Below are 18,458 nucleotides of genomic sequence, written 5' to 3' on the forward strand. Positions count from 1 at the left end.
AAGGGATGAGATGAAAGTAGAGAGATGGATAGATTTGGATGCACTAGTGCTTTGTGGTAGGCTGTGTTTTTAGTTGTCATCTCTGTAAATTTTGAATAAATGAAAATGGACTTTCTGCCCAAATAATTTTCATTTTCTTCCTCTTCGCCCTCGCTTCTTTTATGCCTTTCTCCTCTTCTTCTTCCGGTATGCTAACATGTCTGTTTGTCTATCTGTTTGCCTGTCTGTCTGTCCACGTGTCTCACTCTTTTCCCCTCCCTGCGTGGCTTATATTAAATTTTAATTCCCTGCAGTGGAGGGCCGGAGAGCCTGACAGTGACAGAGCCTGACAGAAGTGTGGCAAAGAAAATAAAGACAGTGTGACAGCTTAGTGGGGTGGCACATGCATGTGGATGTGTGTTTGTTTATGTCTTTGAGACAGTCGAGACATTTGCTTGTGTTTCTCTGTGTGAGGACTCTTTTCACCTGTTGTTATGTTGCTGCTCTTTGTAATGTCTTTACATCAACATGAGGAACTTCGAGTGAAAAATGTACACGAATCAGTGTCAAATCTCTTCCCTCTCCTAAAAAGTATTTGCTCGGCTGTGTGTACGTGCTTTTGACTGTTATTGCGTGTGCGCTGTCAGCAGAAAGTTGGTGTTGAAACTGATAAACCATTATGCACAACGTGGGAGTGCATGTTTGTGTGCCATTTGGTGTGTACGTAAGTGTGTGCGTGCACACCAGTGTGTGTTAGGTTTAATGATCTTTTTGATGGTTTTCTGTGGCGCGTATTGAGACGGATGGTCTATATGCTCTTTATGGCCCATGCATATTTCATATTCCAGCAGCAAAGCAGAGCAGGCATTGCTTATATGGCCAGGATGTTGCACTGGGACGTGGGCTGACTTTATGAGAGCTCATATACCCATCCCACAGCTTTGTCCCCTTTGAATAAATGCCCGAGTACGAATAAATACAACACATTTCAGAAAGATGTCCATAAACCTTAAAGTTGGGCAAAGGCACGAGATCTCAAACGGACCCATGTGGCCATCGGTTACATGATTTAACATTGGTTTACCAGGTGTACGTTTGCATGTCGTTTAATGCAAAGGACATCACTTGACTTGAAGTCTTTACATAAAAATGCTAACTTTGCTTCTTTCCATTCCCACATAAGAAAACACACAAAAAACACACAATAGTGATTGAACTGATTCCATTTTCATTTTCTCTTCTCTCTTCAGAAATACCTCTGGGCACATGCAATGTGATGCTTTTTATGCCTCCAGCAGCAACTGCAGTTTGTTTTTGGAATAAAAAGATGAAGAGTTCAGTAGTTAGAATGAGAGAAAAGACTGAAACCCAGAAAAGCTCATCAAAGAAAAACCATATCACCATGATGTATTGTTGGTTTTTTTTTCTCATCAGTCTCTGCAAAAGATGTGAAGTCACATGAAGTACACGCACAAGAACATAGAAGGAAAAGAAAACTTGATATTTTTCCCATGTTTATGATACTATTTAATTTTTTAGAAGTCTTATACTCCTTTCAAATGCAGGTGTTCTGCATTTGTGAACCACTTGTACATAGGGATGGGTATCGTTTAGGTTTTATCCGATACCGGTGCCAAATCGGTACTTTTGAAACGGTGCCGGTGCTCAAACGGTGCTCAAAAGAATGGAGAACACAAAATTGGTCCAAAAACCTCTTATGTTCAGCTGTTTTTTGTAAAAAGATAACAATGTTAGCCTTTTCTGCAGCTATGGGGCATATATGGTATCACTCTTGGCTGGAAGCAGTGCTTAAACAATGGAAAAAACACAAACTTTGTCCAAAACCTCTCATGTTTAACTGTTTTCCACTTTTTCTTTGGTCATTTTAGCCTTTTTGGCCAGGGTGAAGGGAGTATCTGCCATCAAACAAGAGGACAGCCGCATGTAGCTATGATGATGTTTGCTAGTTCACCTTACATGCATTAATGTAATAACGTGGTTAGCCTACTCAACGTAAATTACACACGAACAACATTTAGCTACTCACGCAGAAAAGAACGGCTGCTGCTGCCATCATCATCCGTCATCATTTCTGCTACACTGGCAGGGCTAGGGGCCAGGACTCTACTCTTCGGGTTTTTGGGGGATGTTGCATAACAGGCAACCCACCCGCAGTAGATGCGCTCGGTGTGAGGTCTCGCAGCAAGCTATCAAATACGGCGTATTTCTGGGCTTTTAAAAAAACGCTATGCGTCGCCAGGTGTTTCATCGGATTTGAGGTGTTACCTCCTTTGACAGTATCACAGTATCAGCTTGAAGCACTTGTTGCTGCTGAGTTTGCATCTTTTGCTGTGAAGTACAGCCAGACTTTTGACCGCTTCGCCTTGGACATTTTTAATCTGTAGCTCTGCTCTACAAGAACGTACGTACCTGGGCCCGCCTACTATCCTCGGAAACGTAAAATGATTGGCTAGAAGTGTATCACAGCTCAGGAAAAAAAAGCACCGAAATAAAGCACCGAAATGTGCGCTGCTTTTCGGTCTGGTTACTACCGTTTATGTCAGAACCGGTGCCATCATGGCACCGGACACCGGTACCCATCCCTACTTGTACACTTGTGTCCAAGTATGCGCTTTGTAGTCGTTTCAACAAATCAGCTTTGGATCGCCTTCAGACTGTGCATCAGCAGAAGATCGCATATCAATCCAGTGTTGGCTCCAGAGGTTGCTGCTAGCCCCACACAACCTGTGGTGATCAGGCTTTTCAGGCAGTGGCACCAAGGTTGTCTTCCACTGTTATTACACTGTATAGACGCCACTGACTGTTTTAAAAAGCAGTTGAAGACATTTTTATACAGACAAGCCCTTAATTAACTTGTTGTTTTATGTTGAATTCTATTGCTTTACGTTGTTATATGTTACACTTTTATTTCTTGTGTTTTGTTGTGAAGCACTTTGTGATTATTATGTGTGCATTCAGTAAACCCCTGGGAGACACACAAACACAAAGTCCAGATGAAAGCACAGACTGTCACATGATGATTGGCAGGTCGCCGCCACATCGAGAGGTGTATCGACTTCATGAGAGAGCGTGTGTGTGTGTGTGTGTGTGTGTGTGTGTGTGTGTGTGTGTGTGTGTTTGGGAGGGGTGGGGGCAGATTGACAGAGGAAGACAGAAAGGGAGGCAGAGGTGTCGTCAGAGGAGGAGTAAGCAGACGTCAGAAAGATTGAACCTGAAATGAAAAATTGAACAGGAGACGGATGGAAGGACGCTGATAAGGATGGACAGACAGAGGAGGGAGAGTAGGGCAGAACGAGTGATAGTGTGTGTGTGCTTTTGGGGGGATGTAGGAGGGGATGTGAGACGGATGTTGCACTGATAGACTGTCGAGTCTGACAGAGTCTGCTCATGTTCAGCAGAGAGAGTCAGCCACATCATCAGACAACGACAACGACACCTGCAAACGTGCACAGACAGATGCACGATAAGCTTATAAAATCCACACGATCTAAGGCTTCTAGCTCATAATCCTACACTATCAGTTTCACTCACTGTACTTCAGTGCATTTACATTACTATGGCAAACGAGGCTAGCCCGTGTCCCTTTGATTATCTAAACACCGCAGTGATACTGTGCAAATAGTCCACTTTACTGGTTTATTGTCCTGCAAATTAAAATGGCGTTTCTCTGAAAAGCACTATACCCGAGTGCGAGGAGGTTTTGTGCAGCAGGCCCCATTCAGAGCTGACCATTGGCTCTCAGCATTTCTCAGGCCTGATTAGGGGGAATGATTGAGCATATAGTGAAGCAAAGCATATACAGTTGCAATGAGTAACAGAGACCACCCCCACTTCCTTGCACACAGTCGCTGAGTGATTAAGTATACTCCCCAAAGTCAAAGTTTCTGTTTCCGCACCAGTCACCGAGTTGAGTTAAAAAACTGGCATTGATAGATTTTTAGCTCATTTATCACCCAACAAAATCCGTTTGTTTCTGTTATCACTTTGGCCCGCACACTGGAGAAGGTCTTAACGCTGAAACATCTGTGCTCCGCTTGTCTTTTATGTTCAGCTTTGATAAAGAATAAAAATAGAAAACTCTCAAGATCAAGTGAGGCAGAACATTGTGCAGGTTTTTTCTCTCTCCGTTCATTGTTTTACTCCATTGATTCCATCTTTCCTAAACGGCTAATTGAATGCTTGCTGTTTCGATTAGCACCGCGCTTCAGTCTGCATTCTTTAATTTCAGGCCTTTTTGAGCTAGTATATGCGAATATATGTAATTAATTCTCCCCGTCACAATGCATTAATAGAAATGTTAGAGCTCAATGTCATCTCCTATCTGACAAGAATACCCAGACGCTTTTAAACACTTAAATACTTCATGCTGGCGCCTGCTTGTCCAACAAGTCCACTATGTGTCTCGCCACTTTGATGTATCTTACCCTGAGAGTAACAAAGCTTATAATTGCCTTTAAAATGTGCTTGTTCTGATGTTATTTTCTTTTTTACTGAGAACATTGAAAGGTCACAGGGGGCTTTTTGTTATAATGACATAGTACTCAGAAGACGTGGGAATCGCAGAGAAACACATTATATACTAACTGCAATAGTGCCATCTAAACCTTGTATCACAGCACAGCGATGCCCAGCACAATTCAAGGCAGTAATCATGGGCATATGACAATATCTGTGGAATAGAAGAGGAAAGATACCCCTAAAAGGCAAATAGGATGAGTTATGTGTTTATTCACTGTATTGTGTTATCATTGTGTGGGTATATCATCATCATTCTTGTGTCATTTCACATAATTAGCTCTCTCTCGCTGTCTGCTCTGCCTATCCTTCCTTCCCAATCAGTTTCTTCTCCATCTCATGTTGGTAAACTTTTCTCAACTTTTCCCTCATATATTTTTTATAAGCGCCCACCTCGATGAGTCATAAAGGAGTAAATCTGGCAAGTCAACCCCGTCAGCTGAATCCATTTAGCTCGACTTTGTGTTTAATAAAAATATCAATATTTAATCCGGTTTGTCCGTAAAAAATTAAAATATGTTGCCATGTCTTGGTAAGTTAATTGTACATTTTCGGGAAAAAGCGCTTCTCTTTGGGGCAATCCCCTCCCCCCGTTATGTACAAGTGAAGCACTGTATGTCTGACTGGTCGTAAAGGACGTGACCGACTCGAGTTTTGCCTGTAGCCGTTAAAAACACACCCCTGCTCTCTCCCACTGCTTTTAGCCTTTATTTTTATGTTCATTTTGCAGCCGGACTGAGACGTAACAAAAGAAACTCTCCACCTAAAAACAGTGTGAAACCAAATTTGCCACAGTAATAGCTGATGATTTGTGATAATGGCAAAGAGTAATAAGTGGTACTTAATTAGCCATTAGAGACACAGAGGGGAGATGGTGGATAAAGAGGGGATGGGTTTTTTGCACAAAGCAATGAACCCCTGTAGTCCGCCCCCTCTCCTATTTTTTTCTTCTTCTTTTTTTTGCTACAATAGCACCATAGCAAGGGCTTCTTCAGTCGTCATGGAGACTAATGTTGAAAGCCAGCTGTGGTTTTGTCTTGGCAGCCCATTAGGCTGGAGCTCGGTTGGCACTTCTCTCGGTTTCTTTTTTTCTTTGTGGCTTTGCCTCCTTTGACTTACAATGGTGAAATATAGTCTCTCTGGTTTTAACTTGAGTTTGCGATATTGGCTGAGGGTCATATAAGGGTTTTAAATTCTTCTGAGCTTTTGTTTCACCTTGTTTGAAGTGCTCGTTGAGGGATACTTTTTCTTGCATCACCCGAGTTGGTCTCACAGAGCAGCACAGCTGGGTATGGCACAGAAAATCAACTCACTGAGTTTTAAAGAGTTTGGTTAAGTAGCTCCAGCTTCTATATGGTAGACCCCACCCACCTTACAGTTCAAGTAGGTTAAAACAAGTTCAAGCAGATAAAGAATTATCTGCCTGACCCTGCTCTGCTTGATGGATGGCGTTTCTTCTCATTCTACATTGTCCCTACGCCTGGCAAGCAGCGTTTCTTGCCCCGGATCCCTTATTAAAGTGGCTCAAGAGAGGGATCTGAGTAATGTTTTTGTTGTTGTTGAGAACCGTTTATCCCAGTGCTGGAGCTCTTTTCCCCACAGCCCTGATATTCAAGCCTCCCTGACCCAAACACATCAGTCAACAGGACATTGGTGCCGTGTGACTCGGCCAGGAAGTGGGCTGAGGCAGGCAGGGAGAGCGATTGTTATGCAGCAGATTGATCAGGTTTCACAGGACACCGCAAAACTATCAATCTGTAGGACTGTACACACAGCATGAGTGTTTGGGGGTCAAGGCTAGAGTTGTGTGTTTGGGGCGGGGAACGCAAGAATCAATAGCTGGGTCAGAGGGTAATGTCTCACTGAGTGCTGAGTCTATACACAGCCATCAGACAGGATCACTATCAATCATGGGAGAGCTTAGGGAACATACACTCTCTGCTCTCAGTGCGTCTCTTTGCCTCTGCTGGCCCAGTGTCTGATGGGATCACTATTGCTCATGTAAGGGCTTTAGGAACAGAGACAGAGGGAGATGTGGGGAAACAGAGGGATAGAGCAACGCAGGGTGGATTGATGGCAACAAAGTGACAGAATAAGAAGGAAAGATGGGTTTGTATTGGCAGACACATGGAGGGTGACACTTGGGGTTTGGGAGATAAAAGAAGCCTTAAAGTGAAGAAAGTCTTTGGAGCGTAAAATAGGCTGTGTGGGTGGGATGGTGGTGAAATGGACAATAAATTAAAGCTGAAAACAAAATCAATAAACACGCAAATTAAGGTAAAGACCACAAGTCCCGGTCTTACTCACAGGTTAAACAACATTTTTCTTAATTGAAGTATTCTGTCTTTCCTCCTTCCTGGTGTTGTCGTTCACGCTTTTATCCGCCTTCGTCTCTGATCTGTTTTTTTTTTTTGCCTTTTGTCTTATTCAGCATGTGTTTTTTTTTTCCCTCTTTTTGTTTTTTTTCCGACCTCGGCTTTTGCCATCTGGTGTTCCATGTGCGTTTGTTCATTTTAATTTCCTCACATTCATCCATCTGTGTCACGAGTGTTTGAACAAGAGCCACAAAAAGCGCATGTATGATTGATTGCAGAAACACACGTGTGGAAGAGAACATGCTTATTATTATACATAATGGTGTGGGAGTGTGTTCGCCGAATGTGGCTCTGCGTGCGAGCGAGACGGCTCGGTTCAAAGGGCTAATAACGCTCGCCATTAGGTTTTGTGCTGCTGGGACAGTTTCTCTCTCTCACCGTGCAGTCAATATCCACAGACACCGAGAGGAAGGGAAGAAGGGAGACGGAGTGAGCGGACAGGACAGTGAAAAAGTCAAATGAGAGCTGAGAAATTAAGCAAAAGAGGGAGTGATTTGGACAATGCTACTTGTGTGATCATTTCGGTGCTTTGTGTGTGTGTGTGTGTGTGTGTGTGTGTGTGTGTGTGTGTGTGTGTGTGTGTGTGTGTGTGTGTGTGTGTGTGTGTGTGTGTGAGGCCACCTGGGAATAAATCCTGTTACCTGTAATATTTTGATCAATTACCAACGATGAAACATCGCTCAGCAGGCCTGGGCTGTATGTGTGTGAGAGAGGAAGTGTGTGCAGTGGCCTTGAGAAAAGGGAGCATATTCCAGGCTGTTGGACACACTCAAGACAGCTATTGATTTTAACAGGTAGAATTTAGAACCATTTCAATCCTTACACCCTATCAAACACCACTTTACACACACATTCAGGCACACACACACACACACACATACTGTACATGTTCTTCAACTAATCCAGCTGGATTCAAATAAAGGGATAAATTCATCTGCAACCAGTATTTAATGAGACGGCATCATTTGAGCAAGCTTCTACGCAAGTTTTTAATCAAAATTTGTCTGCGCGCTTCTTCTCATGCGGTGTTAAACGTAGACAGAAACAGATTGAAGATGAAGGTGATGAGAAAAGAAGGAAAGGCAGAGTAGAATGACAAGGCAGTGGGAAAGACTCGTGTCTGCCTTTGATGAGGGCCTCATTGATGCTACAGATCTCTGGGAGTCTCCATTCACCGGGGGAGCCGTTCAATTACACCGACCACTCCGCTGGCTGATTGGAGTCCTCCCGCAACAATGTTAGCATCTCTGTAGCGAGCCGAGATGGGATTAAGAAGTCTGGCCTCTGGAGGCAAAGTGGCTTTTAAGTCCTGATTGGCAATCATTTGTAACACTGCTGGACAAGTTTTAATCCAGCCCTACCTTGTGCCCATCAGGTGTGTCTCTTTTGATTTCTTTAACCTTGATTTATCTTGGCAAACAGTAACACACACTTAAAGTCTTACAACCCAATCAGCCACCTGTGGTTTTCCACTTTTGATCAGCAAATGATTAGAAAAATTAAATTGAATGCTTCATACTTAAATCCAAAGATAAGTTAGCATTCACTGTGCCGAGTTACTATAGAAAGCTGTGTTGCTGAAGCACAGCTTCAAAATGGTTAATCTTCAAAGAAGGTTGATGGAAAAAGAAAAAAGTTGTTAAAAAGCTTAATAAAATACAGCGTCTGACATCCTTTTTAAAAAATGTATTACTACAAAGGGGGAAAAAGCATAAATGATTTATTTTTGCCTTGTTGTCAGCATTTAAAAACATAAACATACTTTAATAAGTAATAAAATAACACCATCTCTCCAGCGTGCAGGGAGATGGTTGTTTTTATCATTGGACGGTACAGCTGTGACGCTTTCTGATGCACCTGAAGTTAAATTTTTATTTAGATCAAAATTTTATTTTAAATAACTGGAGAGTGGGAGAGTAGGCAGCTGTGCATGGCTACAACTCGGAGAGAGTTGCAACACGTTAATTTCCATCAATCACCGACAAATGAGAAATTTTTGTCTTCCTCCTCACTCCTCACTCCTCCCCACCTTCCAAAGGTGAAAACACCCACTTAGGTAAAAAAGAAAATAGGACTGTAACACTATATTTTACAGAGTAGTGTTATTATTAAAGATCTAACTGTGTGACAATATTGTTTGGTTTATGTGCTGCTGGCAACAAAATAGCAAGGGTAGTTGTTGCTTAAAAATGGGTCATTTTAGCTCATTGCTAGGTGGGTGTGGATGTCTTATTCAAGTTTTGTGGCTATAAATGAGATGTTATTGTGATGAAATAAACCAATAGTGTCGTAGGTAATAAAAGGTAAACACAGGTCATTTTCTTCTGCTACTAATTGTTTGCCAGGGAGCTTTATGGCATATTATATAAGGTATAATTTAACTTTTGTGGATATAAATTAAATGGTGTATGATAAAAGTTATATAATTCTTTTGTTCAAGGCATTATAGGTGCATAAAAGCTAAAAAAAAAAGACAGGTCATTTAACTCATCCATTGCTAGGTGGATGTTGGCAACATGATGACATTAAAATGTTTTACACTGATAACCATCAGGAAACTTAAGATGTACATCTTTGCCAAATTTTGGTACTGAACTCCCGATGGTCTGGGATGTCCACCCAAGGTTAACAAATGAGAGCTTAGACAGTGGACTCCAGAGTACATTGTAAGAGTAAGAGTTGCCAAAGAATTTAAAAACTGTAAACCCTTATTTGAAGTATTTACTGTGGCTTCAGCTAACCCCCAGCATGTATTACCAAGTTGGTAGAATCCAAGCAAAACATGAGGTTATCCCCCCCAGTGAAATTTGATCTAATCGATATAGAGTAGGAGAAAACAAACTCTTTCTTTCCAGGAAGTTTAACAAGGACATTCAGACAACATTCACAAAGTTGAGGTAACATCCGTGAAGTCGGCTCAACTTTTATTCTGAAAAATTTTCTACCATGTGTACACATCGACGGATATTCAAATGAGTGTGATGTATTTGACATGAACCCACAATGTTACATTTTGTGTCATTTATAGCAAACGGATTGAGCATGTTGTATTAAAGTTCAAAAGCTCTAGTTCAGAAACTAAGTGAGTCAGAGTTACTGAGGGAAAGTTTGTTACAGCCAGACTTGGCCTTTCTTTAACTATCTTGACACTATCATAGTTTTGAAAGGGGCAGAATGTAACGTCTCCAAATTACTGTGCGTCTGTCATGGTTGCATTTTCAGAGATATCTCTAAAAGTAAATCTGATTCCCCTAATAAGGAAAAATCAATCAGATGGCCTTCTTCGCAGCAAGCATTTTGACTTGGTGTATAAAATCATGTCAGAAAAAACACTGGTGTGACTAATAGAACAACTGTAATGACAGCGCCACAAACTTCTGTAATAGCGTGATGGTAAACCAGGCGATCCACAGCCTAAGAACACTAAAACAAAGCAGCATTACTTTTATATTCTTTGATTTCTTCTTTTTTTATTCTTTTTTATATATCTATGTACAACTAATTGTAACGTGGCAAAGTGTCTTCAGTAAAAAAGACAGTTTATTCCCAGAAACAATGTTTGCTAACTGTTACATTGTGTTTTTTAATGTCTTTCCTTTTGTTTCCATGGCAATTTTCAAGCCCACTGCTGAAATTGAGCTTTTATTTTAAAATTTGCTACAAAGTAACGTTCTCCCACATTTGCTTACCTGTCATGGCAAGGTTTAATAAGCCATAAGAAAAATATGTTTAATAAGTAACATTTTCCACCTTAGCCGGGGCATCAGCGAGCTTTCACACCATCCCTTGTTTAAAATACCCTGCATTAGAATAATTGTAACAAATGAGAGCATTTTCAGCAGTTAATCAAACACTGCTGGTACAGTGAAATAGTGGAGCTATGCCTGGACACGTATCCCACGTAATGGGAATCACATAGATGTGCCATACACTATGCAGCATATTGACCAATGTGCTGTTCTCACAAAAAACATGGTCCTAAGGGGGAGACCCTCTCGCTGAATTAAATATTTGAGCTTCTACCTATCCTTATTGTCCTCCGCTGTCCACAAAATCTTCCATGTAACCAACAGAAGAGCACAGTAAGCCAGTCCCACTAGCTCTTGTTACAAAAAGGAACGATGGCGCTTACTGTCAAGTGCTTTATTGATATATGATGCTCCAACAGTCCACACAGATAATAAGTAGATAGAGGGTAACTCTGTGGCATTATGTTGCCTATGACTGATTTATACAGGCAACATACTCTCTCTCTCTCTCTCTGTATCTCCCTCACACTCTCTGATGTGATTTTACAGTAGTGACATTGATCCAGGCCCACTTTGATCTTGCTCTTAGCTGTTGCTCGCTCTCACTCCCTCCAGCTATCACCCTTGGCTCTCTGGTTGCTAGAGTCTGCTGTTTTTAACCCCAACTACCCCTCGTCTCATGCTATAAATCTTCTCATCTTTCTCTCCGTCTTTCCATCGCTCCATCTCTCTGGCGGATCTGTATACAAGTGATCTTTTGCTCTTGGAAACTTTTGCTCAGGCCGATGAAATGTCCCATCAGGTCTCTGGCTGTTATCAGCGTCACCTAGCCAGGTATCACTTGTAAGAGAGGAAATTAGTGGTGCCTCAACACAAAAGGAAACTGAGGCATCAGGAGGCAGCATCAGCAAGCAGCACATTCTGACTTTTCATAACCTGCTGGGCTGTATTGCTGCGTCTCTCTTTGTTTGGAATTTCAGGAAGCGTTACGATCTAATAAACTCCGGTATCATAGAGGGGAATAAAAGAAAATTCCAAAATGAGGCTGAACATTTTGTGATAGTCTTCTCAGCCAGAGCGACTTTCGCTCACGACTCTCAGGGAAATCTGTTTTTAAAATTAAAATATTTATTGCATTTTCTTTGGACTTGAAGCAGACGGCAGGAACGATATGGCTGGTACGTGACTATCGCAGCTTCTTTGCTCAAAAGAATGTTTTGGTACATGAATGATAGTCGTCAATATTTCAGTAACTGTGAGTCGACTTTTTGTTGGTAAATAAAAATGAATAAAAAAAGTGTTTTATAGAAGAATTAACACATTTCTCTAAAAACATGAGTACATTAGTGTGTACCATTATGGTTAAAAATATAGTGAGCAAAGCATGTTAACAGCGTCTTGCATATACTGGAAATGCTGACCCAGGATTCTAATGCAGTGTCGCACTCATGCAGTAAATTATAGCTTAAAAGCTTTTTGTTTATTTGTTGGCCACATTATTGGACATCTTTTGAGCCGTAGTTAAACTGAACTGCTTTATACTGAAACGTTTCTATATTTACTGACATATGCATCGACTAAAATGTAAAAATGCCTTACTGTGTAACGCACTCGAGTAAAACCAAAACATGCTTTATTGGCTCGTTTTTATTACCTGCATATTTTCTGATTAAAATTTATCTCAACTTGTCAAATTCATCGGGGTCATTCTTCTGATGAGAGAGTCTCAGTTCACATAATTCATAACTACATTTAAAGCAAATATTCAAACACACTGTATTTTTTATTATATGAGCAACATATAATGAAATCTGATTGTGTTGTTAAAATTGTTCAAAATGCCACATTGCATTTATTGTGCGTGGTTTTTGCTTTTTTTTCTTCAGCTTTTCGTGTCTTCTGTGTCACGTAGTTGGTCATTAATCGAGTAATAATAATAAAAAAATCCTTGTGTATAGTTCAGAATTTGGATCATTTTTGTTTAATGCAATCAGTCTTTCTGCTTATGCAAGAGCCGTATAATTATTGTGATATATGAATAAGACTGCAGGCATGATATATCATGCAAGCCCCCTCAATGCTCTATCTACTCTTTAATCTCACTCTGAAATTGGTCTGATTTTCCGATTATCCATGGCGTGAAACAAAGGCTATTATATGATCTGATGCCACTTTTATATAAGATTGGTTTTGCTGTTAAGTCACTTATGTAGGATTTTATGTGCGTACATGTGTGCGTGTCAGAGATGGGGCTCCTAAAGATGTCAAGATATCAAATAAATGGCTGGCAAATCGCAGCGCTGTACGCTCGGAGAAATGCTCATTCGTACCTACTACACACCAAACCAGGACATACACAGTGGGAATCCTGTGGCATCTTTTATCTTGGAGGAGTGATTTGCTTTCAGATTATTCAAGATGCCCTGAGATGCCCTCCCCCTCATTTTCTCTCACTTTCTTTTCTGCCATTATCACTTCATCTTTCAAAACTTGCTTTTCTTTGGTATCATAAAACTCACCAATTGCTGCTTCTTTTTTTTTCTTTTTTCTTTGTCTGCTCTATTCTGGCTTTCACTCCTCTTCTACTCAATTTGCATTCACACCTCCCTAGTGGAACCAAACTCATCACTCACTCGAGTCCTTTCTCGCTTGCTTTCCATGTCTCTCTCTTTTGCATTCACTATAAATATAGTTCCCTTAAAGCATTTTCTGCATTTTTCTACCACTAATGCCAGAAAAAGTAAATCTCCTCTGCAGGCTATTAGGTGATGCAATGAGTGAAAGTGAGAGGGGTGGATAGGAGACGAGGCAAAAGGAGTAAAGGATGAATGTCGAACAATTAGTCTTAGGTTGCTCTGAAAGAAAGAGATGAGAGAAAAATGAAGAGGTCAGAGAAAAAAGAAATTCAGGATGGATTTAAAGAGAGCGGTAAGAAGTGATGGAGAGAAGGAGACATTGAGAGCAGTGTTTCGATCTTCATTTAATAATTGAATAATAATCTCCCTGGAGACATGACCTAGAACTGGCAAAGAGGGAGCGAGGCAGAGTCGGGCTGAGGATGACACACTGCTGCCCCCTTGTGATTTTATGGTGTCACCACTAGAGTGTCTGAGTGAACGAGAGCGGATGTGTGTACGCACATGCTCATCGGAGTGTGCATGATTTACAACTGCAGCCTGTCTCAGTCTCACAGATATGGGCCCGTGTCTGTGATGGGGAGAAAAAAAGGGGCTTTTGGATGTCAGGAAAGAACCTATTTCACTTTGTCACAGAAACTACACACACACATAGGCGCGCACACAAGCTCCCAGACACAGAATCAGACCTTATCTTCCTGTCAAGCTGAATCTTTTTTAGGGTTGACGCTGATATATGAGCTTTGGGGGGTAAGAAACGTTGCCGGGACGTTGACGGTTGACGTGAGTGCAACGTTGCGCTCAGGTTGATGTACGAGCAGTGGGGTTAGGGGACAACGCTGCGCTGACACCAGGAGAAGGAGCTGTGGCCCTGGGGCCTTGAGTCCATTCTGAAGAGCCAGCTCCGCATTCTTTGCATGCAGCAGCCCCGCAGCCACGAATACACACCCTCGCCCCCTTAAGCACACACCCGCTTACTGGTATTAATAACTCGATACCTCTGAAACAAAGATTTGTGTTACGCCCGGTGATTGTTCAAGCAGAAAGCATCCGAAAGACAAAATCCCGTGCAGTGATCTGAGATGTTACATCGCTGCTGCTGCTGTGCAGTGATGTATGTGATACTGAGTGTTGAGGAAATGCCCAAAGCATGTTTATGTTTGTTTGTGTCATCTGTGTACGAACATACTCAAAAATTAGCACTCATAATATAAAGAGTGTAAAATGTGTGTTCATCAACACCTCTGTTCAGCTTTGCAATGGCACTGATTTCAAAAAAATGATGTAAATGATGACAGAAAGTGCCAGAATTTCAAGTAATATTTATATGTAGCTGTTTTGAGTGTTTAATAATTTAATCTCTGCTGCTTCTCTGCTTGTCCAGTCTGCGTAGGGAGGGCTACACAATGCAGGTGAACGTCAACGACTACCTGGACATCTATTGCCCTCATTACAACGACAGCCAGCGCATGGTGGGCACCGGAGAGCAGTACGTCCTCTACATGGTCAGCTACCGCGGTTACAGGAGCTGTGATCCCCAGATGGGCTTCAAGCGGTGGGAGTGTAACCGGCCTCACGCCCCCCACGCGCCCATCAAGTTCTCCGAGAAGTTCCAGCGCTACAGCGCCTTCTCGCTGGGCTACGAGTTCCACGTCGGCCAGGAGTATTACTACATCTGTGAGTGGAATCGAACCTCCTGTATATCTTATAAAAGAAATTTCACTAATGTCGTAAATGTCTAGATATAAATATTAAAGAACGATGTTATTGAGGTCAGAGCAGCAGGTTAAAAAAAACCCTGCTCGTTACAATATTACACATATAACTTTTATCTTTGAATATTCGGCTCGATCATCCAAGTCATGTCCTCGAGTAATATGGGGATGACAAATTGCAGCCTCACATTTAATCATATCACCCTGCAGCCGTGCAGGCTCATCCATTTTGTTGATTGCTAATCAAATTAACTTGCAGCACCTTGTGCCAACAAGCCACTGTATAAATAATGAACTTTTAGCCTGTCATAAAACAGTGCCAAAACAGATATTACTGACTGTATAATCGGTGCAGTACTCATTTACTCCTGTACATATTTGTGTGTATTTGTGGGTTTGGTAATATTAACGTAGGATTCTGGTAGGTAAGTGAGCAAATCTACAAGAATCATGTGCCATCCTAACATTTTCAGACCACTGCTCTCACTGCTTCACATGAAAAATCCAACACTTAACTATACACCACAGTGAGCCGCATGCAATAAAACATTCTACCCACCTTCTCGAGTCATTGTTTTGTGTCGCTGATTGCCAGCCGGTTGATTAGTCAAGTAGTAGTAACATAACATCTGGCTGATTGTTTTTCTGTTTAACAAATGCATGATAATAGTGACCCAAACGGTTAATTCTGGCTATATTTAAGTACAAGCTCTGTAACAAAAGTGCACACGGCATTTAATTTATTGTGTGTTATTTTGTTGTGCAGCCACGCCCACTCATCACCACGGACGCGCCTGTCTGAGACTACGAGTGTACGTCTGCTGCTCCACGGGTAAGTCTCCTGCTTTGTGTTTGGGGGGGGGGTGATGTTTGACCTATAATGCTTGGACTTGTTCGCAGGCTTTACCTGGACCCATCTGGCCACTCTGCCCATCTGGAAAGCACCAGGCTCCCAACGAACTCACACACTCTCTGCATACAGATGCACACACAATCTAAATACAGCCTAAAACAGGCAGAGCTATTAATACTGCTGCTGAGTCTCCTGCAGCATTTTCACTCACAGCATAGCCCCCCACGTCCCAGCTCCTCTTTTTTCTCTTCTTCCCCGTCTCACTCTTCTTTCACTTTCTCTCTCTCTCCCTCTCTTTACAGCAGCAAAAAAAGGGAGCAGCTTCAGCTTTGAAGGCCCTCAACCCCCTCCTGCTTCCTCTCCACTCCTCTCCCTCTCTCTTCCACCCCTCCTCCCTCTCTCCCTGTCAGAATCCATTTATTGCCGTGTGCGGTCAGTGGGTGGCTATGTATATGTAGTGTTATCCTCTCTCGCTCTCCTGCCACCCTTCAATCTCTCGACCCGCTCTCACTCACTTTCACACACACACACACACACACACACACACACACACACACACACACACACACACACACACACACACACACACACACAGACTTTGATCCCTGGCCTGTCCGGTCCTTTGTAGTATTAACCTCTCCTCCCTCTTTCACCCCCACAACTCCATCACTCTCCATCCCTTTTCACACACTGACTCTCTTCAGTTTGATCTGCCTCTCCTCACATTCCCTCTTTTCCCCGTCTCTCTCTATCTTTTTGTCAGGGCTTCTTGTGATATTGTGGCTTGTCAGTCGGCATGCTGTGGGGTTTTTCAACCCTGCACCCTTGTCATGCCACTCTATTGGATGTCATGTTGGAAGTAATTAAAGTCCTCTTGGTTGGAGCAATAGTTTAACCCCTGCTCCCTTTTTTTTCAGCTCAATTACTTTTCACTCTCTCTCTCTCTCTCTCTCTCTCTCTCTCTCTCTCTCTCTCTCTCTCTCTCTCTCTCTCTCTCTCTCTCTCTCTCTCTCACACACAGCTTCTGATGTGGACGATGAGCCAGGGCCTACAGATGGAGTCTACACGCTTAGACCAGGCCTAAAAATTGATGAGCTTGGTGAGTAATACACACAGGAAGTTCAGGAAGTGTAAGACACATCTGTCTGTTGCAGCTCGATTCACAAAAACAGCGACAGACTCTGATTTTGATCACTTTAGTACCAAATCAAGGAAATCAGATTATTTGCCTTCAACGTCTCATTGAAGTTAAAGCAGAGTTCATAAATTCATAAACAAGCAACAATGTATTAGTTATTAGTCTGAAATATTAAGTGACTGAAAATATGGAATAACAACTTCCTATTAATGCTGCTCGCTGTATTTTCAGCAGTGGATTATTGCAAACATGGATACGACACGCTTGTATTGGATTTGCTTGCAATTTTTAAAAAAAACGCATATGGTAGAAGATCATCAGCATTATTCTTTGAACGCGTCAGCTGGCTGACCAATGATATTGATATAGATGGCAGTGCGACTGTGCAGCATCAAAAGTGGCTAACCAAGTGAAATGATATTCAGCGCAGTTAACTTCACAGCGCCAGCTGGCTTGGCAAGCTGCTGATCCTGCTAAACAACGACATGAATATTCATTTCACACATTTCATGCCGTTTTCACCCAGATGAGCAGAGAACACAGAGTTTCTTGAAAATTTACAACAAAAAGTATAAAATTCATTCAGAAAAGCGGGGCCTCTTTAGATATCCCGTATTCAGATAGCCCCTGCCCGTTTGGAAGTGCTTCCTGTTTGTCGTTGTGTTGCTCCGATTTGGAGTTATATGATTAAATTGATCGTGTGTATAATGTGAAATCTGTTGGCAGCGATTTAAGAGAGAAGCGAAGAAGTAAATCAAAAAATGACAGACTTTGGGATCACCTGTTCATATTGTTGATTTTTAGTGTTGTGGCAACAGCATAGCAACACAGTAACAACATGCAGGTAGCTTGGCCTACCTATCCAGCAGCCGTTACACAACCAGGCATGCTGGTATCAATCATAATCCTGTCTAGCTATCACACGCTCTCCTCCAAGGTATCTTGTAAAATATGGCGTTGCGTTGTTGTTAATCTCCCCGTGTGCCTGAGTGTTTGTGTGTGCGCGCGCTCACATGCGCGCACGCGTGTAAGTCAGTTTGTTCTAATAATTGTCGTAAGAAAACTCATGACTGGCTGCGGCAAATAGCTGCAGGTCATGCGAGTTTCTGTGAGATACCGCTCCCTCGCTTCTTTTTCCTCTCATCATTCTTTCATCTTATTTCACTCTCACTCCATCTCCTTTCTCTATGCCCTCCTCATGCCTCTGCCTTTTAATTCCCATCTTCCGTTTTTCCTCCGAGAGCACAAGTAGCAATGCAGTCGAGGAGAAAGCCACCTAAACTCAGTTTATTCACCTTTTGATGTGTGAAATTGAGTTTTTCCCTCGTTTAATACTTTTCCCGCCCCGAAGCGATATTTATCTTAGGTTTTATGGTATTCATTAACACTATCACAGTGATATTAAAAAAAGTTTGAAATATTTTTATGCCAAAACAATTTTTAGAGCTAAAAATTCCCATTCGCTACTTAGCAACAA

The 18,458-nt window shown here is 42.0% G+C and overlaps 1 protein-coding gene across 2 annotated transcripts in view; it reads left to right on the forward strand.

The window, feature by feature from the left end:
• Positions 1-18,458, forward strand: part of efna3b (ephrin-A3b) — a 75,258-nt gene that overhangs the window by 47,512 nt on the left and 9,288 nt on the right. For both annotated transcript variants that reach the window (XM_085423004.1, XM_085423005.1), the window contains 3 exons: positions 14,660-14,952; positions 15,757-15,822; positions 16,865-16,942. In XM_085423004.1, coding sequence (XP_085279130.1) covers positions 14,660-14,952; positions 15,757-15,822; positions 16,865-16,942 — 437 coding nt within the window. The remainder of the gene's footprint in view (positions 1-14,659; positions 14,953-15,756; positions 15,823-16,864; positions 16,943-18,458) is intronic.

The sequence above is a fragment of the Rhamphochromis longiceps genome, linkage group LG11 (assembly GCF_057381845.1).
Source record: "Rhamphochromis longiceps isolate RC_006_pf linkage group LG11, R_longiceps_female_GT1.1, whole genome shotgun sequence".
NCBI lineage: Eukaryota > Metazoa > Chordata > Actinopteri > Cichliformes > Cichlidae > Rhamphochromis > Rhamphochromis longiceps.